At 39.8% G+C, this 27,167-nt stretch overlaps 1 protein-coding gene across 1 annotated transcript; it reads right to left on the reverse strand.

The window, feature by feature from the left end:
- Positions 1 to 1,823: 1,823 nt before the first annotated feature.
- prdm1a (PR domain containing 1a, with ZNF domain) lies at positions 1,824 to 16,428 on the reverse strand. Its single transcript, XM_008430861.2, is given in 9 exon segments — positions 1,824 to 4,071; positions 4,190 to 4,318; positions 4,504 to 5,570; positions 9,820 to 10,072; positions 11,041 to 11,160; positions 13,031 to 13,363; positions 16,048 to 16,227; positions 16,230 to 16,298; positions 16,301 to 16,428. Coding segments are annotated over 9 exon segments (2,835 nt in total). The 5' UTR covers positions 16,379 to 16,428; the 3' UTR covers positions 1,824 to 3,465.
- Between the last annotated feature and the right edge of the window lie 10,739 nt (positions 16,429 to 27,167).

The raw sequence follows: 27,167 nt of genomic DNA on the forward strand, positions 1-27,167 counted from the left end.
CCAACACCGGAGCTGAAAGGTTTGCTTCGAAACAGAAGGATACCCGCTCTTCTCAAATGAAGTGGTATACAAGAAAAGACAGGCTTTGTGAATGTCCTTCCAGAAAAGGCCTTTTCTGCTTTCCTGACTTTCTTTTCTCAACTTGTTGCACCGCGTGGACTTGGATGGGATTTTGTGACTTAAACCAAACATGAGCGATTTGGGATGTTGAGGATAAACTTGGCTTTGGATTAACGGACATGTTTGTGCTCTGCATGGACTTCATGTATAAGTAAAGGTAAGACAGGAATATATATATTTTTTATTTTTTTTAAATGAAATGTGCGTTTTGTGGTCTACAGTTTGTATGTGTAAAGAATGCAGAAAAAACATAACCTGCAAGCTGCTGTTTTAGATTAGCGAATAGCAGCGGTAGCTATAATGTACCAGATCGATCACTTATTAGTGAAACATTTAGACCAAAAACATACTGCTGCAACAGACTGAATGTTCTGCTCTTTGTGCAAAATTGTTGTCAGTTGCTATGGCAACAAGTCTGCGTGTAGCTTGACCGACACAGAGGTCACCACTTAGTGGTTTCGGGTTGTACTTTGGTTTTTCTTTTTTTCTTTTTGCTGTGGAGCATAGCACGAAATCAATATCTACATTTTCAAGTTTCATTGAGTTAACGGAATTGTGCTTCCGCGGCAGCGCGGCTATGGTTGACATTTAAAAGAGTAGTCTTCTTGCTCTCCAGCGTTGTGCGCATGCGCGAAATTTCCGTATGTAAAAAAAAAAAAAACATGCAAGGTGTCTGTAAATCGGATTAAGTCAGTGCCTCACCAGCTATGAACCTCACCGCAGATCACTGTCACTCACTGTTGCAGACCAAAGGCCTCGTCATTGGTCTATGCCTCGAAGATTATTTTAATATGGTGCCACAGAAAATGCTAGAGTGATACATTTTTCTGAGGTTGTAAGGAGCAAATAGATGCTCTCATTCACATCTGCTTGCTGAAAGACGGCTGCTACACTTTCCCTCACTTACAGGGACAGTTTTAGGTCACTGAAAACAATTTTGTTGAGACTTATTTCATGTTTTCCTTTGGTTATAGGACTGGATGATATGACGGAAAAACGTATCATGATGTAAACATTTATCAGACAATTTTTAAGCAGTTCAGAGGCATGCTGGTGAAACCTCAAACTGCTATATAAGTACTTGTAATGTACTTATATTTATGTGTATATTTTCCTGCCTATTTATAAGTTAGACAGGAAAAAAGAAGAGAGCTAGTTCTAAGCATGTGGCTTGTTTATTGTTGCCATGGCAACTCCATAGTAACTCCATAGCCATGGCAGTTAGTTACAGATGCCTACCAAGATGGCTGTCAGCTAGAAAGAGTGAGCGTGATGTCAAATTGGAACTATGTATTCTATATATTGAATATTCTATCAGACATAATGACAGTGGTCACATCTGTTGTGATATATAGTTTTTGATTTATTGTCCAGTCCTAGGTTTATGAATGAAAGTAATAATAAAATAATATTATGTGGTACTTCAGTCATAATAATTAAAATATTACATTATGTTAGGCATCAGTGGAAATATTTGTTGCTTATCTGTTCAAAAATAAAATTAATTGATCATGTCGCAAGTTGTTGAAGTTAGTGGGTAAATATTGTGAAAATGTTTTTCTTTTTTTTTACAAGAGATTATATCAAATCAAGGATAAACTTTAGTCATAAGTTTTTTCTGTTTGTGTGTTTAATTTTCATAGTAAAAAAATTAAATAAAAGCGACAACAAAAAAGAAATAAAGAATCATAGAGCCTTTTGAATTTAGATTAGAGCAGTGACATTTATATCATAATTTACACTTTTTGACATTTTGCACATAAATAACTTTGTAAACCAGCATGTAAACAGAGACAGGTATTTTAGGGGATTCTCCTCTGGAGTGAAAACTGACCAGAGAAAGAGGAAAGCTTTGGTCAAACATTTGAAACATAATGAAACAGAAAAAGTAAAAGTAACTTAAGGTTATTGAAGTGCACCTGCTACAGAAAATCACAGCTGCTGTAGTAACATTAAGCTGGTTCTTAATGCAGTTTTGACCAGGTTTACAGATACTGTACACAGTGTAAATTATATAAGCATCGGCACTGAAGGAATAAAGTAGGAGGAGGGGGGCCAGTGCATAAAAGAGGGCCGAGGTGCTTAGGCGTTCTTAACAAGGCAGCAGATGGATGGGGCTGATTTTCCAAAAATAAAACAACAAATAACAGCAACAACATGAAAAATATATACAAAAACGGGAGCAAACACTTCATCATCAACACAACGTACATCTTCCCTTCTTCACCATTTTCATTCTTTTAGTCCTTCTTCCCCTGTTTAGATTATTTTGGAAACTGAAGCCAAGTGAACTTTGGTTTTTAGCATCTGGTGTAGCTCCCCGAACACATTTAAAATTCCTGCTGGGTACTAACATGATTTCATAAAAAAAATAAAGATAGAAAACAAAAGGTAAGAACAGGGGAAATGACGGCTAATCAGCCTCCTGAGTCCGTTATGTGCTACATTTTAAGCGGGCTATGCCGCTCCTTTGGACCGCATGAAGAGCTGCTCTCCAGTTCAGTTTGGTTTATTCTTCTTCAAGTAGAAAAAAAAAGGAATAAATAAAAAACTCCCACCTTCAGCTGTCCCTTTGAACACACAAACACACACATCATCACATCCACACTGAGGTAACTGTTGTGAAAAAATGTACAAAAACTGAATGCCCTTTTTTGTTTCATTTAAATTAAGGATGCATCAGAAAAGGACATAGACACTTCAGGAAAGCGATTCAGACAGGTTGAAATAACGCTTTTCTTTGGAAATGAACTAATTTACTGTATGTGCCATAAGTAGGCAAGGTTTTCTACTTTTCCTCTGGCTACTTTTATTTTTGGTATTTAAATAGATAAGCCCTGAAGAATGGACACAGAGGAGACTAATAAGGGCAACGACAGAGTGGCTATTTACAGAGAAATAGAGACAGGGTAAAACAAATTAACATCAACAGAAATAATTGTTTTCACCCTATTAGTCAGCAATCCATTCACTTATTGCTTTTGAAGACACAAAATTAAATGCATAATAAGTTAGATTATATAACAAGTAATTTATCAAAAACAAGAATGTTCGAAAAAAGACAAAATCATTGAAAAATGATAATAGAATTATATTAATTACATTAAAGAAAAAAAATCCTTTTTAGGTGATTGTCTAGGAGTAATAAACACTAAAACCACTAAGTAGTCATGGGACATTGTCTCTTGCAGCCCTGAGTGTGAGAGTCCCTGATAGGTTGAAAGCATGGCGTGTTCATGGGGATGACAATAGATAATTATTTATTTACAGCTGTTGCTCCTGGCAACAAGTCCACCATGCAGTTCAAAATCAATTTTTCATGTGACTTGCACATAAAAAAGTCTATTAAGCATGATCCTCTGACTCCTGCTTGACGGTAATGCTAGCAGTAACTGGTGAGATGGGGGTGCTGCGGCGGATCTTGATAACCGACGTCTCGTTCGGGGACTCGAATGCACCATAACCTGCAGACAGAAGATCGGTGGCAGTGCCATTGTAACTGGGGTGGAAGTTGGGGGACTTAAGGTCAGACTCCCTCCACAGCATCCCCAACACTTGTTTCTCCAACATGGCGTCCATCTCCACCGACCCCTGCAGCTGCTCCAGTCGCTCAGCGTGCTCACTGACATCGAAGCGCTCAATCTCTTCGTTGGCGCGGTGCACCTCTTCCAAGGCAGCTTGACTTGAAACATTAGGACTGCCAGGACCAGAGGTTGCAGCCAGGCAATAGCCCTTCAGGTGTAGCCGCAGGCTAACCAGGTGGATGTAGTGGCGGTGGCAGTGGGGGCATTTATGTGGACGTTCGCGGGAGTGTAAGCGCTTGTGCAGCTTGAGGTGGACAAACTGGGTGAACTTAGCGGGGCAGAGCTTGCAGTGATAAGGCTTCTCCCCTGAGTGAAGGCGTAGGTGAGTTTTCAGGTTGCTGGTGCTGCTGAAGCGCTTGTGACAAACCTGAAATGGGAGATCACATTAAAACAGCTTGTTGTTACCTGTGAGTTATTACAGGTAACAACAAGCTGTTGTTACCTGTAATCTAGGGAATCGGCTCTTTTTGAACATTTTGTCTCACCTGACATTCATGTGGTTTCTCCCCAGTGTGAACCAGGTAGTGTTTTTGCAGATGAGCGAGTTGAGTGAAGCCTTTGCTACAGGTTTGACATTTGAATGGCCTTTCTCCACTATGCACCCGAAGATGAACCTATGAGAAAAAAAGCATATTCGCTTAGGTTTCTTCAGGTCATAACCTTGATTATTAAGTGCCTGTTGTACTCCCAGCTGATTACACTGCATGTCTTTCAAAGTGCACGAATGATTACAAGGTAACGAATCAGATCAGCAGGCATGATGTTAAAAAGCAATAACAGAGCAAATCCCAAGTCTTACCTTCAGGTTTGACAGCTGCCCAAAGGTCTTACTGCACACGTTGCACTCATACTTGATTTTGCCATTCTGCTTCTTCAGAGGGTAAGGCAACGCCTTGTATCCTGCTGACCCTGCACCACGCTTCACTTTGGTCAGATTAATAGCCTCTTCATCTGGGTGACGTTCACTAGTGTTTCCCATATGGGCTGAGGTAGGCTTGGTTGGCACCTGCTCGCTGGGAGGTGCTGTGGCAGCGGTTGGGGAGCCGCTGGAGGGAGCGTGAGCTGGTCCGTGTGGGTTGGGGTGCCCTGGATAAGAGCTGTGAACTCCTGCTTTGTCTCTCAAAGTAGCAGTTGAGAAGGCACTTCTTGGCCCGGGCAGGAGATAGTCTCTGTGGGCAGAGATTGAGGAGGGGTGCACAGGTTCAGGTATTACAAGGCGCCTTGCTGCAGGGTCAGAAGGCAGGAGGGATAGATGAGGGGGCATTAGGCTGCCATACACTGGATAGATCCTAGGGAAAATCCCTCCTACAGTTGGGACACCACCACCAGGGAGAGGATAATGATGTGGTAGAAGATAACGTGGGTACTGGTGAGGAGGGTAGAATGTTGAGGGGAGTGGGGCAGATGGAGGGGAGTAACCAGGGTAAGGGTAAATAGAAGCTGGTGATAATGCTGGACCAGAAGGGCTGCTATGAGGGCTGGTTTCTGGGCTGCTTCTTGCAGAAGGGCTTGGTGTGGCCGACGACTGTTTGCCAGGGGAATGAGTTAAGGGGTAACCAGGGTGGCTGGGTTTGAGCAAGTCTTCAGAGAGGGGGAAATGTGGTCTGAGAAGGGGGTAGAGAGCACGGGGGTACAGTGGCCGCTCCGGGCTATCAGCACAACGTGGGCGAGTGGGAAGAGGGCGGCTGGGCTCCCTCTTGGGGGCCATGGAGGACGAGGTGCTGTTGGTGCCACGGAGAATGGACACGACACTGTGCTCCCTCTTGGGAGGACTGGGAGTCATTGAGACTGGAGACATACTGGAGATTTCAACTGTGCTGTCCTCTCTGTCCACATGTTGCTGCTTAACCTCCATAAGTGACTGCTCTGTAAAGACAAACCAAGAAAAAAAATTAGTCATCAAATAGATGCACTTGTCAGCCCACATTAAGATATGTTAAATCTAACAAGGTGTTTTATAAGCAACCTATTATATTTCCGTGAACAGGGTAGGATGGGTTTATGGGCCAGACAAAATATGTTCATTATATTTTTTTACACAAAATTATTCTTCAATATTGAGATTTTTGTCTCGTCAGTTCTGCCTATTTTGAGCTCCTTTCAGAATGACCTGCTTTACGGTTTCTTGTCACTTTAAATCTAAATATGCTGCTGCTAGCCACACCCCCAACTAGCTGTTTACACTCACATTGTAAAACGTTTTGCTGGGATGATTGAGGTTATTGAACATATTAATGTTAAAATGATAAGGTCTAAATACAAAGTATAAATTCCAAAAACTATCTAACTAAATGACTGAATCAAATTGATTTTGATTTCATCTAAATCTATTTGGATTCTGTGTAACCTGATATGAATTGGACCAGGTTTTAAGGTGTCTCAAGATGACATTTGATATGATTTGGAGTTAGATGGATGAACTGAATTGAATGAAGGAACACCATAACTAACTCAGTAGACTAATTAGGTTGACAGAAGTGATGAACGAGGGTGAGGGGCAAGGTAAGGACCAAGCCACAGGAAGTGAGGCGTGACATCTGCCTCCAGGGCTTGTGTGTGTGGGGCACGTGATGCGTGTTTGCCTATAAAATCAAGATAAAATCAGAATGGTGGCAGACAGACAGACAGGACTGATGGAGGGTTTCCTGCTGAAGATATCCTCAGAAAAAGCTTGGCCTCCACCTGCCCTCCTCAGAGCACACACAAACACGCCCCACCCCATGTGACAAGGTACACACACACGCGGAGGCGCCTGTAGACAAAGGCCTCTGTCTGATTTGTTGACTCTTCCTCTTCTGAACAACTTGCACACACTTCTGATCAAGCGCTTACTCCCCAGCTTTTTCTGGCCATTTGCTATTGTTTCGAGGTCGAAGGGTAAATTAGAGAGCTTCCTCCCTTTAGTCACTCACACCTACAGTCGCCTCCCGATGATGAAAGAGTGGATTAGGGAGGGGAGCTCCCTAACACACATCCTAAAAGCTCTGGGATGTCAGTTAGTAGCACATCTCGGCTGCTAAATTGCCACAGACGAGCCTTAAAATACAGCAACCTATTATCTTAAACCTCCTTTACAGCCCACCTAACTCTTTACCTTGAGGTCGCCCAGAGGGGACTGTGTGTGTGTGTGTGTGTGTGGCTGTAAGAAAGTGTGTGAGAAAAATGGAGGCTGTCAAAGAAAATCCCAAATGCAGCACTGGTGAAATTTACCTCTCTTTCCCCCTACGATTCACCTTCCCAGTCAAACACACACACACACGCACTCAACCAGTGACCCTTTCACCAGTAATATCGACAGTGTGTAAACATTGGGGTTATCAGTTAGCCTTCCTCCTCCTCTTTTTCCTCCTCCCTTCATCCCTCTTTCAGAAAACAAACAGGTCGGCCATCTTGGAGATATCAATCTGTCAACACGGCCCTTCTGCCAGGAAGTTCAAGTAGTCAGCCGAGTGGGTAGGAGGTGCGGCTCAACCAAACCCTCCTCTGTCTCCTCTCTGGTCTCTTTAAGTGACATGTATATATCAGGGTTATTGGCCAACGCACACACAAGACTACTATGTGCGAGTTTGCATGTGTTCGAGATGAAAAGCTGGGTGTAAATGTGTTGGCGTGTCGCCCTTATATCAGCATGAGTGTGGGAAGAGAGACTGTTCTTTGAGTATCTTGAAGACACACACACACACACACATGGATGACAGGTGCTCTCGAGTGCTAAAACTTGAAGAATGCAAGATGACGGCAGTAATAAGAGCGAGAGAAGTAGGGAGAGGAGAAAGTGAGGGAGTGAGACAGCGATGCATGCTCAGTCATTTTGCTCACACATACACACATGTCTGGTTTTGTAATGACTGTACTGGAAAGAGGCGATGCAAAGAGAAATGGTACAGCCAACAGTTGTTGTCTCTTCCCACCATTTAGGAATGTGATACAGGATGTCATATAATTTGGGCCAGAAACTCAGGCGCCCCCCATAGGACAAGCGACCCGATTTGTGCAAGGAATTATGTCATCGTGTGATGAGCTATGTGGTCAATATGTGCAAAGGTACTATTATAGACTGGAAAAGACTAGAACTATGAGCTATAAAATGTATTAATCTCCATTCAACATATGTGTATTTTATAAAGATTTTTATGACTAAATAACACATTTGTGGTATTTCTCACTAAGTCAATATTTTGCAGAACAGTTGCAAATCAGATGGGGAATATTTCTGCCAGTTTTGCACATGTAAAGATTGACGTCCGTTCATCTTTGCAAAAGGTTACTCAAATTAGGACAACCGTTTGCAGTACTGCAAGAAATTCTCAATTGGATTTGTGTCTAGGTTTTTACTAAACTGTTCTACTGAAAACTTACCAGTGGCCTTGTCAAAAGTTTATTCCAGGATTGCTCTTTGAACCTCAGTACAATTTATAATTTCAATGCTAGTAGGATATATTTTTCTGTTTGGTGATCTTTGTCAGCAATTTTGTGGCACTTGATTTTATTTATAGAGCAAATAAATCATTTTGAAAAATGTGTCATTTTCATCCACTTTACAAAATTATGTTGGGATTTCCCAAACAATCCCTCTGGAATCCATTCGAGTTTTTGTGGCTATCCCAAATTGTAACCCTAATGTTCATGCATGGGTTATAATCCTAATATATGCATGATGTTTGAAATTACCCTCCTGCTGCTGATATTTGAACATGAAAGATTATAAAGTAGACTTCCAGCATTAATTATTGGTTTGCACATTATACATATTTAGTATTTGCAATGACAAGGACTTTTCTTGCCAGCTTCCTCCTCTTTTACCTTTTGCCCTTTAACTGAGTTTCGGTCTAACGTTACTTAGTCAGAAAGATTGTGGTTTTCTTGGTTTTACTCAGTCAGTCAGTGACATTATTTCTTGCTTCGCTCATAGAGCTAACCTCTTATGAGCCACCGTAACAGACAATTGTTTTACTCATTTTAGGAATGTAAATTCAGATGGTTGAGGAAAAAAAAAAAAAAAAAAACCAACGAAAGCCCTTGAAACTTAAAGCTCGAGCCCTGAGACAAGTGCAGCCAACAAAAATCCAGGTACAAATCCGCTTTAAAGTCAGCTGCAGGTCAGCAGAGGCCTGCGGGGGCTCAAATGACAGATGAGGCTAATTAAAGACGACTCATATAGTAAGTTCACAATGTGTTGAGATAAAGGAGGAGGGGGATCAGGGGATCCCTCCTGTTTCTGTCCCCAGGTCATGCGCATTTTTCCCTGGGTAGTGGAGCCACTCTGGCTGGGTGTGCTGGTTCCTCTGCCACCTTAAGACTGCTATTAGCCTGCAGTCACACCTGGAAACCACTCAACTCCTGCTCTCAGGCTTTGTTTCCCTCTGAGCCCCCTCACTCTTTGATCAGCTCAGCCAAAGTGGATGACTGCAGTGAGTCTGCTGTGGCTCTAATCTGGTTGTGAGGTGAATTTTTCTGTTGATATTTCAGGTAAAATCTCAGAATGATGACTAAAAGTCACTGTTGTACATTATTATATATATATATTTTTGATCATTTTGTGAATACAAACTTTTAGCTCACTTCCTAATAAAAAAATTGCCAATAAAAACTGAGTCAAGAAAACACACTCTGTCTCTGCTGCGTTTATGGAGGCCGAGGAAGGCTGTGTGTGTGTGTTTGAGAACTTTTATGTTAAAAGTGGGTCTTTAAGTGTGTAAGACCGTGGCATTAGGGGCCATACAGCCCTGCGTGTAATTACACTGTCACTGGCACACACACACAAGAGTACAGCGATGGCACTGACAGAGATGAAAGGATGTTGGTCTTGTACTTTTGTAAGTGTGTGTGTTTAAGAGAGAGAGAGAGAGATAATGACAGACTAACGCTGAGAGAGGAAGGAGACATAGCTACACTCAAAAACAGGCTTTAATAGCGGCGACAGGACACATTCAAGACACATGGACATGCACCGCCGATTGATTTAATGTTTGTAATGCAAGCCGGTCACTCCTTTAGGCTGCTAATAAAACCACTGATTTTATTGCTGAGAAAAAACTGAAAGAAATTTCCACAGCACTGCTCGTCAGCCTCATTTCTCATGAAAAGATGTCAAACAAAGAGTTGTTGAACTTACTGAGTTTTTGCATCATCAGCTCCCCTGATGGCGGGTATCTCAGGCGGCGGGCGAAGTCATGACAGTACCAGACGAGCAGCTCGGCGCCGGCTGGGACGGGCTTCACAGTGTAGAAGTAAATTTCCATGCCATTCTGGCATGCTGCCAGGTTCTGCTCTGTCGCCGATTTGGCCGGGTTGACGTACCGCATCCAGTTGGAGCGGGTCTCATCCAGACCGTCCACAAAGTGGTGAAACTCACCATCCACAAAGATCTGGAATGAAAGAAAAATAGCTTTTGTTTTGATCAATTTTACACGAACAAGAGTTTTATTTTCTTTTTATAAAGTAAAAGTTTTACTTTTAAACTTGTAAAATTTACCACCATTTCCCTGAATCAAACAACAAAAAAAATGGAGCACAAAGCCAAAAAATTGATTACATCATCAAAAGAACAAGTAACCTACTGTAATTCTTTAAATGAGGCAATTGTAAATGACTAGAAAGACATTTTTATCTCAGTTCAAAGCATCAAATCAACAAATCAAACATAATTAGTCCATCTGCAGTAAATGTCATCTAAACCACATTTCTTAACCCTTTTTCTTCTCTATCTATCACCCCTTACCATCTCTCTCCGTCTTCATCACCTTCCGCGAGGCAAAAAAAGACAGACAGAAAGTCTATCACAGAGGAGGAGATCCTCTTTTATATTGAAAAGGGAAAGGAAGGATCAACTCATTTTTAACCTATCACCCTCCCCCATCCCCTTGTGTGTTTCTTTTTCATTCTCCCCCTATCTCTGCCTCTCGTTTCTGTCATCTCGCTGCGTGTGAGAAAGTGAGATATGAGCATGAATGGAACCTTAATGAGTTAAGTTTCTGCTTGTGGTTACACTTTTTCTTTTCAAGCGAGTCAAACCCACCACACACACAGACACACACGCACACTCTTAGAGTGTGTAGGTAGAACAACCATGTAGGTGGTTTGTGAGCGTGTGTTGTCTCATTGTCAGTTACCGGTAGTGATGGAGCGTGTTTTAACCATGTACCAGTACGTGTGGATTTACAGGAACCTTAGTGTGGCATGTTTTTTGTGTGAAGGTGACATCACATCCCCACACACACCAAACAGAAAGCCCTGTTTCCTGTTCAACTGACTGCCTTTTGAAGCGAGAGACGTCACAGGAAAGGGTCTCTCGGGTTTCTGAGGAAATGTGTGTGTTTTCAACCGGCATACTTACCCTCCAGAAGTACTTCCGGTTTGCGTCTTTCGGGACGCTGTCGGCCGTGTAGATCTCGCCCACCAGGGGACCGAAGCGGGTTCCTTTGGGGATGTACTCCCGGCTGCACACTCCGACCACCTGCATGGCGACACACACAGACACAAGCAGGTGAAAAATGTTGTATGTAAGATACCGCAAAGTTTGCGTCTGTTTTTTGGAAACTGTTGTGCACATCCATCAGTGACAAGACTCATTAGGCTTTATTTTAGATCCAAAAACACACAATCAGCCAGCTGTCAGCAGAGGCGATGATTAATGACTTATGGGCACGCTTCGTGTGACTTCGAGCTCGAATGTTTCGTTGAAGAATAACTAAATAATCTCTTTCTCTTTCAAATCTCTTTTTCTTGTCACACCTCCAATGATCGCCACATCAAACCTAAACCACTGCCACTTCAAATACTTCAGGGGAAAACACTCAGCTGCTCAAATGAAAAAAAAATCCTTTCTCTTCTCTTATTTTTTTTTTTTTTGCTTTATGGTCTGATTGAATCACAGAACAAGGTGAGAAAAAGAAGAGGAAGAGGAGAATTGCAAGGAACTCCAGCCATGGATGGACGAGAAACACGCTCACATTTTTTTCTCTCTAGCTAAACCCACGCAAACACGAGTCTTTCCCAAACCCCTTGTTCTCCGGGTGACGTGGGAAATCCCCTTTTCCTCTTTTCCCTTCACAGGACCAGACACAAGCTTGTGCTAGTGTTTGCACACAAGCTTTCTTTTCTTACTTGTTGAGTCGTTTAGTTCTTTCCTGATGTCTTTGGAGCGAAACTCAGTTTTCTTTCATCAGCTTGTCCCTTCTTCCTCTGCTGGTCAAACTAAATATTAGCTGATAGCGTATCAGCTCGTAAGCAAAACACACTCCTCTTCACCGCTCTACTTCCCCTTCTTACATCAGTTCCTTATTGATAAGCCCCTGATGAGAAAATCTATGCGATCACACCGTTTCACTGATAAACTCACAGTAACAAAATTGACAAAGCTGGAAACTTTTGACCTGCAGTCATGCACATTTTTACTGGTGTAAACGCCCTGGAAAAAACGCAAAATGCATCAAAGATGCTTTATAAAGAAAATAAAAATAGATTGACGCAAAATTCAATTAATTCTGAAGAAAAATTAAGACGTAAATGAACACAGCTTCTTAAATCCTTGTATAATGAACATTTTAATGAAAAATGTGAACTTTCAGGAGCCAGCCGCCGTCAGTGTTTTTATGTTTTATTTTAACAAATTACAAGAGTGTTGTTTTGATTCAGGTTACCCTATCTCAGTTTTAACCTTTTGCTGTCTGACATTTTGACTGATCAACCATAAAAAGAAATGGAGAGGGAAATGTTATAATTTTACATTCATCAAGAAGGTCATAGTGGCTGATTGTGAGTTGAGGAAGATTAAAAGACGAATTATGTTAGTAATTTTTTATTTTTTCATGTCCAATTCCAACTCCAGATCGAAAGGTTTAAATTAATTTGCTGCAACTTAGTCACTAAACTTATTAGTGACTAATAAGATATTAAAAGTCTAAGGTGTTCGTTAAGGTGCTGTACAGTGCCCCCTGGCTGCTGGCATGAATATTTCAGGGTGGTGAGAGGTTTATGGCATGACACACAACGTTCAGGGCTAAATCACTGTAATCTTCTCAGCTGACATATGAGTTTCAAACGAAAGATTCAAGCTGAAGAAATGTGTTTTTGTGTAAAATTTGCTTCCGTCAGTTTTTATCCCACTCACACACATTCCTTTGTGTTCTTGTTTGTATGTGTGCGTTTACAAGGTAGACTCGGCAACCCCCTGCTCTCCGGTTCATGACCAACAACTGACTCACGCCCCTGTTAACGTACAGATGGCTTTCTCTGCTTGGACGTGTGTGAAAAGTTGAGACGGGGGAGAAAGTTTTCCCGTCTGCTGGCAAAGGACTGTGTGAGTGACTGTGTGGGAGTCTGACCTCCTTGGTGCCTGCCAGGTGTTTGAGGACCAGGTTTCTGGGCATCGACGCCTCTGCTCTTGTCGTCGTCATGGCGAAGTCAGCGTCTGGCCCCGCCTCCCATGGCGTGTCTTTGACGATGTATGTGCACTTTTCCTCAAACTCGGCCTCTGCCCAATGTGTCATGTCTGCCTCCTCCATCTCCAGGTCCATGTCCACGTCGGTGTCGGTCATCGTCTCTGCTCCGTCCGAACCCGTGCTGGTAGCTGTGGAGGCCATCTTGTGGTTTGTGCCGTCCTGCTCCATAGCGTGCGCCCCCTCACTGGTCAACATGGCCGAGCTATGAGAGGTCGCCTGGACGGGGTAAGAAAGTGAAAATAAAACATTTCATCATCTCTTCTTCATAAAAGTTCTTAAAACTTCCATCTGGAAGTGGACAGTGAGGTAGGAGAGAGATTAAATAGAAAGTAAAAGAAAAAAAAAAGATGGAAAAACAAGATAACCGTGACAAGCAGAAAAATACCAAACATACGATAAAAAAACCTAAGAATACGACAAGTACAAAAACAGCAAATCCTTGAAAAAAATAAGATAAGGATATGAAAGGAGGTGGGAGGAAAGAACTGATTAAGAATAAAAAGCAGACAAAGATCAAAATGAAAGACGATAAAACACAGTGATAAGTAGAGACAAAGAGAGGAGAGGAAGATCCATGATTATTATATGTGGTGACTCAGTGGGGAGAGGGGGGGTTGAGTAATGCCTCAGTCACACACAAACACATGTGCACGCGCACACACACACACACGCACACACACACACACACACAAGCACAAAAGCACACAAAGGATCAGGCGGTAAATGTGTCGTCTGCCGTTTCGACTAAACGGTAACTAATTTGGGAAACGATTCATTCATGTTTCACTTGCATAACCTGATTTGTTAGATTTTTTTTTCTCTGCTTTTGGAATCTGATGGTTTGACATTTTTTAGGAAACTTATTTCATGTTTATCTCACTCTATGACATAAAACTACCAGATCAGATGACCACTGCCCTCAAGCAAGATAAAAACACAATGTAGCAAAAATAAAAAAAATAATCAGTAAACAACCCTCAACTTCTTAGTTGGTATTCAAGTTATATATAGTTTTGTACATTCATATCCAGTGAAATAAAGTAAATTTTGGAAATCAGACTTGATATTTTTCACCTTGAACACTTTCACTATCCTTTTGTCTAACGGTTTCCAAGACCAGTCAAAATATGGCTCAAACAAATCTGATTATCAGCAATTTTCCTGTTTTTTTCACTTCTCTATGCAATGACTCATTCTTTTTCTGACTTTACAAAGAAATTGTCATGTTTCCTTTTTATCAGTTATTCTGCATAACTAATATTTCTCGATAGCATGCTGAATTTTCTCAGATATTGCAAATGTAATATTTCCCATGTTTCTGCGCTCTTCGACCCCCCCCGGTTCACCCACATCTCCCATGGGTTGAAGACGGAGGAAGGAAATGCTGTCTGTGTCTGAATGAAGCTAAAATTGGAAGCAGAGTGGCAAAGCAGGAACCGGCAAATCATCCCAACTCCCAGCGTGTGTGTTCTTGTCTGAATGTGTGTGTATGGACACGGGGGAAGTGATGAGGAAGGGAGCGTCAAAAAAACTTTTCCATTTGGGGGGCCACGGCAGCGCAAACAAAACTTCAAACACGATCCCACCCAAGACAATCCCATACACACACACACACACACACACACACACAGGGGAAGAAATCCACACAGGGGACAACATGCTGCTTGTCCCACGCTGAAGAGCGGAAAGCAGCAGATCTTCGTTGACCACATTTCGCTCTGTGAAATTATCTGAAGCCACAAGAAAGAAAATTGTTTCACATCCAAGTGGCTTCGGCTAAAGCAAACAGGGTTTTGATCCCCAAGAGTAAAACAAGTTTCTGATTGAAAAGTGATTATAAAACTTAAGATTGCTTTAATTAAGATTCAGTTAAAAGCCACAAAAAAGCTAAATCATCCTGGATTCAGAGAATATTTTTTCTTGCAAAACTGACCTCCCATGCTCAAAAAGCATGTTAATGTTAATTTAAGTTGCTCTAAACATTAAACACAAACAGAGCAAATGCCCAAAATACATTAAAATCCAACAGAAGCCAGGGTATCCATGATTTGCTTTGTAAAACTATAAAATTCCCAGTGAAAAGTCCGTCTTTTTCCCAGACAGCAGCTGAAAACTCGCATAGCCAGAAGTTTCCTCTTTATTTGCCATTGAAATGAATCAAATCAAAACAGTGATCACATATGAAAATGTCTCTTTTAATATCTCTGCTTTCAGCAAAACTGCGAATCCTGCCTTTGCATAACAGCTGCAGCATCGAAAACTAATAGTGAAACCAAGAACCAAGAAACAATTCATCTCTCGTGTATTTAGACCAACTGAAAACATTTAAAAGCTGAGCCTGCACAAAGTCAGAAGGATTTCAAACTTAAACTTTGACAAGCACAGATGGATTGTTTTTAATCAGAAAAATAGAAAATACTTAAATTATTTCATCAATTAATTTACCTATAAAATTAGAAACTTTACTAGAAAAAGAAAACTTGTTTTTACAAAAAGTAGTGAATAAAATGTATTAAAGTAAGCAAAAAGTGCCTAAATTTTAACACAATCCCAGGAATAGATTTACAAAATACCCCAAAAGCGCCATCTAAAAAACCAAAAAAGTTTAAGAAATTTGTCCAAAAACCTTTTTCAGTGTAATAATAAAAATGTTAAAGTTTGTAGTAACTGTAAAAGTAGTAAAAGTTAACAACTTTTTTTTGTTTTTTAATTCTGATTTAACTGACAGTCTGTTTTTGGAGTTCACAACTTTCAGTATAAATCATAAAGTGTATACAAAGTGTCAAAAAAAGTCAAATAAGTTGGATAAAACCCCGTACAATTTTCTATGTTGCGCTCTAAATCAGTTGTTAGTAAAATGACAGAGAAGCGGAGGGTGTTCGGAGCTGCTCTGTACTCACCGTGTAACTTTGGTCCCATCCACACATAGGGACGAGCACTGGGATCCTCTCTGGAAGTCTGCCTGTGAGGATAGAGAGTTTATGCGGGACAGGTGCAGTTCTTCCCTTCTGCCTTCCCACTCCGAGTGCTAATACTCCACACCGAGCTCTCAAGTTTCTTTGGGCAGGAGTGTGTGTGTGTGATCCACTTGGAGACCTGATATTAAATGCCTGACAACATCAACATCTCTCAGACTAAGCCCTCTCCCTCTCCCTCCCTCTCTCTCTCTTGCTCGCTCACTTGAAGCCACACCCACAAAGCACTTCTCACACGGCTTTCACCTGAGGCCATGAGCCATACACACACACACACACACACACACACACACACACACACGCACATAGCTAAAAATGTAACTCCCATTTTTCCATCAAAATAAAGATTTTTCTACATGATAATCACAAAGTGATTGTGTGATTAGTTGTATTCATGTGTGGAAATGTCTGACCAAGTTTAAAATGTAAACAACATGCATGTGCATACTTGTGCATGATTGTGTCTAGTGTGCGTGTGGGTGCATGCGTGTGTGTGCGTGTGTGTGTGTGTTTGCGTGCTTGTAAAAGGGAAGTGTTGAGTCACCGTCACAGGATGTCCCTCTCTTCCACAAGATAACACACACACACAAAATTGCACTCTAGGGGGCAGAACTGATCTGCTTTGGTTTCTTTTGCAAAATAAAATTTAAAGTACACTCACTCACTCTCCTGTGTTATTCTTTGCCCTTCAGCCCGTCACTCCCTTAAAAAGCGTTTTCTGCCTTTGAGTTTGTCTTTCTCTTAATTTATTGCATTTTTCTGTACATTAATATTCTTCCTTTCATCCTCCAAATTATTAAGTCCTTTTTGGGTAAATTAATTAAGACTGATACAAGTCAAACTTATTGTATTAAGACTTAAGAATGAAAACAGGAATGAACACTGAGAGGACTGGTAAAGGGAGTGTCTCCGACTTAGTCCAAGACTGTTACAACACAAAGGTTAAAGACTTTCTGAAGAAAATTTTTAAGAAAAGCACCTAAAATGTTCACAAGCATATTAAAATTTCACTCAAACAGTTTCCATATGCTTGTGATTTTAGTGTGTGTCTATTTTAAAACCGACTAAAAGAGCTTTTGGGACGGGAGCATGGGGGTAGAAATACCTTCTCCTGATCCTGTAAACAACCTTCTGCTTCCACTTCTACTCTACAATCATAGCTAATACTAGCTGCTGTAAGCAGTTATCGCAATCAATGATCTAAAGAAGTTCTGCACGCCTTACTATGTTTTTCTCTTTCGTCTAAACTGGGTTACTACGTGGGAGCAACGGGTATATTTTTTTTGGCTTCGTTTGCTTTTAACAACTGTGCTTCTCCCTCTGGGCTGCATTAACAATGTCCATTGTGCGTCCTTTGAAGGAAAATAACAGTATTTAACTTTTAAGTGTTGCACAATAAAACAATCTTTTTTTTTTTATCTAATTGATTTGACCTGAATGTTTGAAATAAATATGGAGCCTCATCAGGACAGAAAAAGAGGGAAACACTTATGCATAATCCTCAGCAGGACTTAAAAGCGAAAGAAAAACACAGACTTTTTAAAATCCTCCAAGTGTCCCCTCACATAAATATATGTTGGGCCAAAGTGCTTTGAAATCAAAAGATTTTACAACTTATGACGCTTTTCATTGTTAGCAGACTCTGGCCCTGAATGCATGCAATGCGAGGTAACAAACAATACAGTCTGGTTAAAATTATAAACATCTGCTATTTAGTTTAAGTCAAATCCATTCTTGAAAATTAGTCTTTACGACTCTGTTGATGTCAGTCTTAATATGCTTCATTTTGCAAGCGTAAATACTTTCATAACCTCATCTTCAATTAAATGGTTGTGTTGACAGAGATTTATTTACTATTACAACTCTGGAAATAAGAAATGAAAAAGAAACTCCAAACTTTGGTGTTTTTCGAGTGATCATGGTGATTAATGATGCTGGATTTTGAGGCAATAATTCCTGATGATGCAGAGAACCACAGTTAGTTTTGTCGTATTGACTCTGTTACGGTTTGTAACGCATGTAATCATGAACTGCTGCTGATTTTAGTACAATCCCAATCAGCTCAGACTTGCTCTAAAATGACTCATTCGCTCAAAAGGTGTTTCTTTACTTATTTTTCATAATTTATGGAGTAAATTTTAAGTAATATTGAACTAAATCCATTTCATGCTTTAATATACAGCTATTCCCTTTTTATTTCAATTCAGGGTCTCACTCACTCACTCACTCACTCACTCACTCACTTATAACAAAAGCTCAGTCTCTTACTAACACTGGAAATTCCCATCTAATTGTTCACCCTGTTTCCCTTAATTTAACTCCCACTCACCCACCTCCCTCAATCCCCCTTTTCTCTCCATCTTCCCTTTGATTTTGCACATTGTATTTACAAAAATGATTTTCCACACTCACCCCTCACGCTGCTTTTTCCATGACTTTTCTCTCAACCACTTTTTTGTCTTTTTGAAGAAAATAAATCACTCCAGAAAAAGTCATTTGTTTGTCTTCAAGCATTTTGATGTTTGGTCGCGAGGATTTTAATCGTGCAGCCGTAAAAGAAAAGAAACTGCTGTGGCGAGCACAGTTTGTTGGACAGAAACAACAAAATAAATCTGTGGGAAATGTGACATTAAGATTATAAATAATGTTCTACTAACTCTGAGAAAGAAAATGCTGGGAAAAAAACAAAATAAAAAACAATTTGAATTTGTTGATTTTTGTTTTTAAATTTGGTGTTTTCTTTTTGTTCATTTAACTTATAGCCTTTATTTCTTTTCTTGCATACAATTATCTTAAAATGTCAATTCTGTTTCTGTATTTAAAGTAATAAGTCAAGTTGCATTTGTTTGAAACAAACACACCCTAGGCACAACTTTGTAGAAAACAATATCAATTTTTTTATTCTAACTAGAACACTGTATTAAGCTGTGTAATTGCCAAATTGTGTCTTCCAGCAATCATCAGTGTCAGTGAAATGGGCCTTAGATTCTTTTTCTTTTATATATAAAATAAAGATTATCAAGAAAAGAAAACAACCAACAGGAAGACGACGAAAAGACAAGAGACACCGGACTCTTTCACTCCCTCTCAATGGTGACAGAGGGTCTGACCACATCACTCGCTGCCTACTGCTTCCTGCCAACGGACGACCCCTACACACACACACACACACACACACACACACACACACCCCTACACACACGCAGACACACAGACACAGAGCTGAAGATCTGTCCCACAGCTGTCGGACATGTTGATGCTCAGTGTTTTCTCTTTGTGCAAAACAACCAGATGCAGAACGGGACCAGAAAGCTGAGAAATGCATTAAGACATGAAGTCTTATATGTGCAGCTTTAATTTGGAAGCTTTATGACATTTTACAGCAATGCTCTCTGTAATTAGGGTTAGCAGAATTTCAAGATTTTTAGCTTAATTTTCAGTATTCAGTAATAAAGTCAGAAATTCTGTCTCTTTCTGGCTTGTGAATACACCAAACTAAGTATCTCCAGTTTGTGTACTTTGAAGTGGAAACTGTTACTTTAAAAGAAAGCTCAGTGTTAGTTATTTTCAGTCAGTAAGATGTTTAAACAGACAGAAAAGAAAGAAAACAGATATGCAATAATCTACCTGAAAGACTTTTAGCAGATGGCAAAAAGAATATATGGAGTTCACCAAAATTACTCTTTCACAAAACATTCTGGACATCTTGGAAATCTTTTGGAAAGATAAATTCATGGTCTACATTCTCTCAACAATGCATATATATATATATATATATATATATATATATATATTTATATATATATAGCTGGTAGCACTGTTGCCTTGTAGCAAGAAGGTTCTGGGTTTGAATCCCGCCTGGCAAACTCTTTCTGCATGGAGTTTGCATGTTCTCCCTGTGCATGCACAGGCTCTCTCCGGAAAATCCGGCTTGATCCCACAGTTCAAAAATATGACTGTTGGGTTCCCTTAAATTGCCTTAGAGGCCTCTCAAACATAATACACCGTTTATGGCACTTGTACATCACATCTTTGGTGTACAAGTCTTTATTGAAAGGACAGAGGTAGGTCAAAGTTTGTGTGCTGGCGATAGGGTATGAGGGAGTTAGAGTTAAGTTTTCATGTAAATGTCAAATGTGAGTTTGTCCTTACTTTTCATCCTCACCAATCAAAGCAGTGAAGCTGTTGCCAGGAAATCATTGTGGGAACTGGCAGCAGACCTGACAAGAGCCAGTTGATATAATAATTGTGCTTGGCGTTTATTATACCTTACCCATGTCATTTCCTTTTTCCCTTTCTTTGTGAGGATCTGCGTAGCTGCAGGGTAACTGCATTTAGAAAGGTGGAGTGTCTTTAAGGTGGGCTTCACCTCAGTGCACACAAACAACTCAAGTCGACGTGAAATGTCCCTTTTTGTGTCCCAGAGGTCCTACCTGCATGCCTTCAGGAGAGAGAAAGAAGGGACAAAAAGGAAGCAAAGACATCCTGGGTCTCTTTTAGTTTAACAGTGGGCCAATATCACAAACACACACAACAACTTGGGGATACACACACACACACCTTCATCTTACATAAACTCCACTTGAAAATTAAAATTTAAGAGTTCCTTGACATTTTCAGTCTGTAAAGACTTAAAACACAAGCAATGAAGACTCTGATGCAGGTAGGATTAACACTGCATTCTCCATTTAAGAACAGTGACAATTTTGTTTCATAGTCTGAAAGTAAAAACTTAGATGTTACAAATGTCTGTCATTTATAAAAAATATTCACTCACTAGAATAATTATAATATTCAGACCTTCCAGTTCTGAAAATTCAATAAATCCCAGAAAAGACCATCACTGAACACAACCATAAAGAAATATAAGCCCCCTTTTAAGCATGGAGACATAACTTATGTATCTAAAATATACCAATGAGCAGGGAAGCAAAACAATATCTGTTGTTGAATGAACCTGTGGAACAAAATTAGACAAAAATATGTCAGTCAAGTAAAGAACAAACAGAAGTGAAGGAGTTCACTCGAGGACCCAAGCCAACATCCCACAAATTTAATTGCTCGGTTTGGAAAAAAGTACATTTTTTTTTAGTGTTTTTGCACCTTCAACGAATACAGAATTTCAAAAAGCCACCCATTTCACATGGCATGTTGGTACCTATCTCCTGTGATGTGTTTACTCAAAGGCAATGTAGGGTGGCCAATTAATATTAAATTCGTGCATTTGGACTGTGGAAGGAATGTTGAGTACCTGGAGAGAATCCAAGCATGCATGGATAGGATATGCAGAAAGCTGTGGACAGGGCTTGAACCAAGGACCTTCTTCAAACCAACAATGCTAACAATTGGATTGCTGGATAGCCCAACTTCAGAAATATGTCAATTTAATAATTTCTTGATCCTTTTGAGAAATCTTTTTTTTTTTTTACCAAACATTTAAAGTCAGGATTTAGATGTAACCATGTAATCATAGTCGGTTGAATTAGACCTTTTGTTTTGTACCTCTGAGGCACCAACGAGGCAATCAAGTTCATTAGCAGGCAGCCTCATATGTTAGGGTTAACTTTGTGGTCAGTCCTTACATCAGCCGGTCAGTATATTTATGGTAAACACACCAGAACTTCAGAAAGAATTCACACAAATCTATTTTCATTCCACTAACACAAAGGACAGGTTATGCTCAGGTCTGCTTAAACAGAGCAAATCACTGGACTTCAGGTAACACAAGTTTATTTTGTGGCGATAATGATTCCAAACAGGAGACGAGGAGTTTTTTTTTTCTCGTAAAACTGATAGGGCAGCACACGGTAGCCTTCAGAATGAGAGCTGCTCAAAACACATTTTCTGCAAAATGCACCATGTGAACTCGGTAGTTCCACTCCATGCCTCCATTGCAGGTTGGTGGTGAAGTTTTGTGAAAGAGGTGTGGTAAATTTACCAAAGAGCTGGATATGCTTCTGATTTAAATGAGCATGCTCAGAAGAACCACACTTTCAGAGAGAGTTCAACTTGATGAAACTCTCCTGACTTGTAAACACTTTCCTCTCTTTTTTCTCTTTCTTCTCTCCAGCCTTCCCATCTTCCCCCGTCCTCTGCCCTCCAGTCTCCTCCTGAGTCCCAAACATTTTAATTGCAGCCCACAGGCCATTTGAAGCCTCAGTGAAGAGATCAGCCATTGTCCATTTCCTTTGTGTTAGTGTGTGTCACTGTGTGTTACTGTGACGGTTACACCATGGGCCTGTGCATGTTGGACCCTCTGTGTGTGTGGATTTAGGGAGTTAATCCCTGAATAGAGAAGCCATTAGGGAGAATTAGGCAGTTTAGACATAGCCATGATCCCCTCTGCTGTGCGTGTGTCTGTGGGTTTCAGTGTGTGGTGTGCAACGGCGTCTACGTGTGGCATGTGTCAGGTCAAGGCCCTTAAAAAGAAGGGGTAGAGGTGCATCAGGCGTATGTGGTCATCAGTTCCCGTAATCTTACCAATCTGCTTGTGCTGTGTCCCACACACACGTACACAAATAGGCTCATCTCGACACTCTCAACAGATGGCTGTAGCAGAAAGGCCAAGGGTAAACTTGTGCAATGCCTAAACCAGACAAGCACCCTCCAAATGAAAACCCCTCCTCTTTGTCTATAGCTAATCACTTTGTCCTCAGCACGCAAGCAGGACTCTTAATTAAGTGGCAAGTAGTCTGTCCTTGTTAACAATGGTTAGATGTTATAGCAGTGAGGAATCTTGCCCTGTATTTGACTGAAGTTACAACATCGGTGAAAAACATGTCACACACCAATCTCTATAATTATTTTAATGGGGCCAATTGACATGTGTTTAAATGCTGTGCAAATGTATGGAATTTGAAAGTAGGACATTTGCATACTCATTATTGATATGAATGACATTAGTTTTAAACTTAGACTAACAATTTTTAACCACTTTTCAGGGTGAAATCATAAACCAACAATTGCCTATTTTTAAATAAAAATTGGATGCAGAAGATGAATTTGTTGATTTTCCAACTCACACTGGGTCACATCTGACAATCAGGCCTGAAACACAATCACACAATAATATTTGGGTAATTGTCCCTTAGCTAGTTGCATTTTAACCCAACATGTCATGTGGCCTTTATCTAATATCCTGACTCAACATTTGACAAATCTTGCTGATATAACTAGTTGCTTTGTATAGCATGCGGACTGATGATGGTGGCGAAACAATTTCCTGGAAATGCAAGTTGTTTCTCTGAAATTAGCATATTAAACAGTGCCTACACATGCATGAATCTCAGCGGTGAGACACTCCTCCTGGCTCTGATAAGTTGTTTTTAACGGGGAGCAGTTCATTTCTTCAGACAACAATAATAGCACTTAGAAGGGGCGAGGGAGCTTGATTTTTTTCAGATATTATAATGTCACGACATGGTGACAGTTTTAACAAATGTGTAAAAAAAAAAGAAAAAAATTAAATTTAAGTTATATACCTCAGCTTTAGAGCACTTGAGTTGTCCATTTGGGTAGAATTTAAATTTTGTCAAGCTTGAAGGCACACGTGTCAAACTATAGTCCTAAACAGCTGACGTTCATCAAATTTTCAATGTATATCTCCTACAGTACTTGAATAAAATAATTATATCATTATTAGGACTCTGAAGAACTTAGCCATATGCTGAAGATGTGTATCAAGCATCTGGGGTTGTTTCTGAGCATAACTAGCCAATTTCACTTCATCTGCAGCTAACAGTTTACATTGGTCCAAACCATGACAAAGTGGCGACACATGTGTATAACTTGTACTCATCTACAGTTCTTCGAAGTGATAAACAATTGCTTAGAAATGGCTCCAAAAGATTTTCCCAACTTGTGCAACTCTACAGTTCTCCTTCTTAGGTATTCATTGAATCCCTATGGCTTTTCTAATGCTTTGAGTATTACACATTTCATTGAGTGCCATAAAATGAATCTGTATGCGGATGTAGACAAACTGGAAGTATTTAGCTACCCTTACTGGCATAAACACTAGTGACCTACTGTGTACCAGAAATAATTGCTTAATTCAGGAATATACGACCTAGTATCTCAAGCAAGTTGGACAGTCTCACAACATTACATTTATACATGCATGCATAAAATATTGCAATTTATTCACATCAGTAAATCAGTAGTATTTCTGAAGTTTAATATCTCACTGTTAGATTATCCCAACAATGATTACCTGGAGGCAGAGACCCTTGTAATTTTGTCCAGATTGGAAGGTAAAGAAATAATGTGTGATTTATTTTAAGAAAATTAATCAGTCATAAAATTAATCAGTGATGAAACTTTTTTTTTTTTTTTTTTTTAGCTTAAATTTAATGCCTATGAAGCACCTGTGTTTTGCGCTGACCTTAGTTTCCTTTAGTCTTCTATCCATTCCTGGTAGAACTGCAATATCAGGAAAAGTGAATAGTCACTGTTTTAAGAAACTATAATAAGATTACATTATTTGTGCCTGTTTTGACTTATCATTCTGAGTTTTTAGGGTCTTGTCACTATGTGGGTAATTCTTTGCTGCTTTTTGTCATTTTTGGTAAATTGTGCTAATCACCTCATCATCGTAAATAATCCCTCAGCAGTCAGTAGAGCGAATGATCTCATCTTTGCAAAGAGGATGTAAATTATACCCTTTTCCTGTAAGCCTTGTGCCAGCAGCTCTGACAAAGCTTGAAGCATGAAAAGTTGTATTGTTTGTGGGTAACCTGTGTTAGACACAGCAGCTGTTTAAGTTAGCTAGCTGGATCAAGGATGTCTTGGTGACTTTAAAAACCTTCAGAGTAATTAATCGCTACCTTTAAATTTATGAACCTTTGTGCTTCACTTTGCCTTACTCAAGTAGTCTTCTCATAAAGTCAGGCAATGAACATCTGGAAGAAATATCTTTGGTTCTTGTTGATAACATAAAAATAAAGGTAAGCACAGATAGAAAAGTTGAGCCAGAACTTTAGAATGTTCACAAAATGTGGACGTGCTATAACTATGTTTGTTTGTTTTGTGTTTTTTGTAATATTACAGGCTGAGTACAGAGCAGTCTGGCTGTGTGCGTCTGTCTTGCTACATCATGCGTCACTTTCAGTCAACAATGAGCTTCAGTCCTAAGAGAATCTGAGGAACACCACTAAGAAACAAAAATAAATCAAGTTTTTATAAAGCACTTTATTAGGAGAAAACAGGACTCTGAGGCTTCCCGCACTCACTCTCAGGTAGCCATTAAAAAGCTACGGACATAAACATGTTCCAGCTATCTTCCAGTAAATAGCGGAAACGTGCAATGAGTCACCAAATGAAACGGCAACATGGAGATAACACACACACACACACACATGCACACACACATCACATCTGATGTCACACAACCCCCCGTCTTGGTAGTTTCCACTAAAATAAGCCTGAGGACAAACCACTGTTATACACGGGGACTGTGGTTAAAAAAAATCTAATTAATAGTGACTTCATTCTTGTTTGTGGTATTTTTTTTTATCATGCACCGTATCACTATTACATTCCCACAGTATGTTTAACATTCCTAAATGATGTTTGTGGTCCTTTAAAATCTGATTAATGTGATGCGTTGGTTCTGTTTGGGTCTTTATTTGTAGCAAAACAAACTACAGCTTTTACTTAGAAATGTTATCATTTGCAGGTGCTTCTTTGTCTTTCATCAGATCAAGTGTTAGAGGACCAAAATGCAGGGCTGTTTGATGAAAACTAAAGATCTTGATTCCCAGAATACCACAAAGTAAATTTGGTCATAAAGGTAGATGTGTGGCTGGCCCCTATTTATCCTGAATTTGGTTACTCAGATTCTGCACATCCAGGTGTGTGAATAATTTTGGGTTTACCTGTAAGGACCTACTTAGTATTGGAGCTTGAATTTGAACTACTGATGGTATACCTCTGGCTCAGCTAAGAGGGGTGGTTACAGTCACATGATTTTCTACTAAATTAAATTAGCAAGACGGACATTTTGCAGAAATAAGTGTAATTTTGAAAAATGACGATCTGGAATTAACTTATTATTTGTAAAATAATTCTCAAGGCTCTGGACTAGAAGTAGAAGACAAAATTTAGTTCTACTAAGCCGTACACAATATTCCTTTGGTTCCACAATCCTGGGAGCATGTTGTGTAAGCGCATCTTGTTGCAGATGTACCCAACTTCACTGGTGCATTAAGAACACATAAGCCATAAGGTGGGGTGCATGTTTGTGGGTTTGTTGCAGAAGTGCCTTCTGAAAGGAGCTTTTGGGATATAGGAGGATGCAAACACCTGACACGCAACCAGAGGACTGAACATGATGTAGGATTATTTTTTTAGAGATGCAATTCTGCTATTAGTGGGGGTTTTTTGTAAAATAATTTTTTAATTTTCAAAATACCTTATATAAAAGAGTGTAAATATTAAATGATATTGTTTTGAAGACAGAGAAAACCTTAGTCACTTGCAATTTCTTTTAATACTTCAATTTAAACATTTATAGCACAAGAGCACAGAAATACAGAACGGAGTAACTGATATTTTTATTTTATTTCATAACCTTGTATTTCTGGATCTATTTTTTGCCTAACCCTAACCTTACCCTACTGTTTGATTGACTAGTTATCGGTCGCATTAGGAAGCACATGAAGCCGGCCTCTTTTAACCTTTCTTTTTTTAATGTTGATTTGGTTCAGATTATTTAAGAGACCGTCTTGTGGGGAACAAGAGTTGAACAAAAATCCATTTGGTTAAACAAAGTTGTGTCTTAGTAAATGTCCATCAAACAGTCGCAAGTTAGGCAAACTTTCAATACGCAACCTTTAACCATTAAAGTCATCACATTAAGTTAATTAGTATTCACACCTTGAATTGTAACTACCCATTTGATACTTTTAACTTTCACTAATATAATCAACCTGAACACACACACACACACACACACACACAGTGTGTGTTAAATGCTTTGCAGCATTTGTGATCGAGGAAGGAAATCTTCCTGCATTTTCACTGCATTTTCTACCCCTGAAGCCTGA

The sequence above is a fragment of the Poecilia reticulata genome, linkage group LG16 (assembly GCF_000633615.1).
Source record: "Poecilia reticulata strain Guanapo linkage group LG16, Guppy_female_1.0+MT, whole genome shotgun sequence".
In the NCBI taxonomy this organism is placed as follows: Eukaryota; Metazoa; Chordata; class Actinopteri; order Cyprinodontiformes; family Poeciliidae; genus Poecilia; species Poecilia reticulata.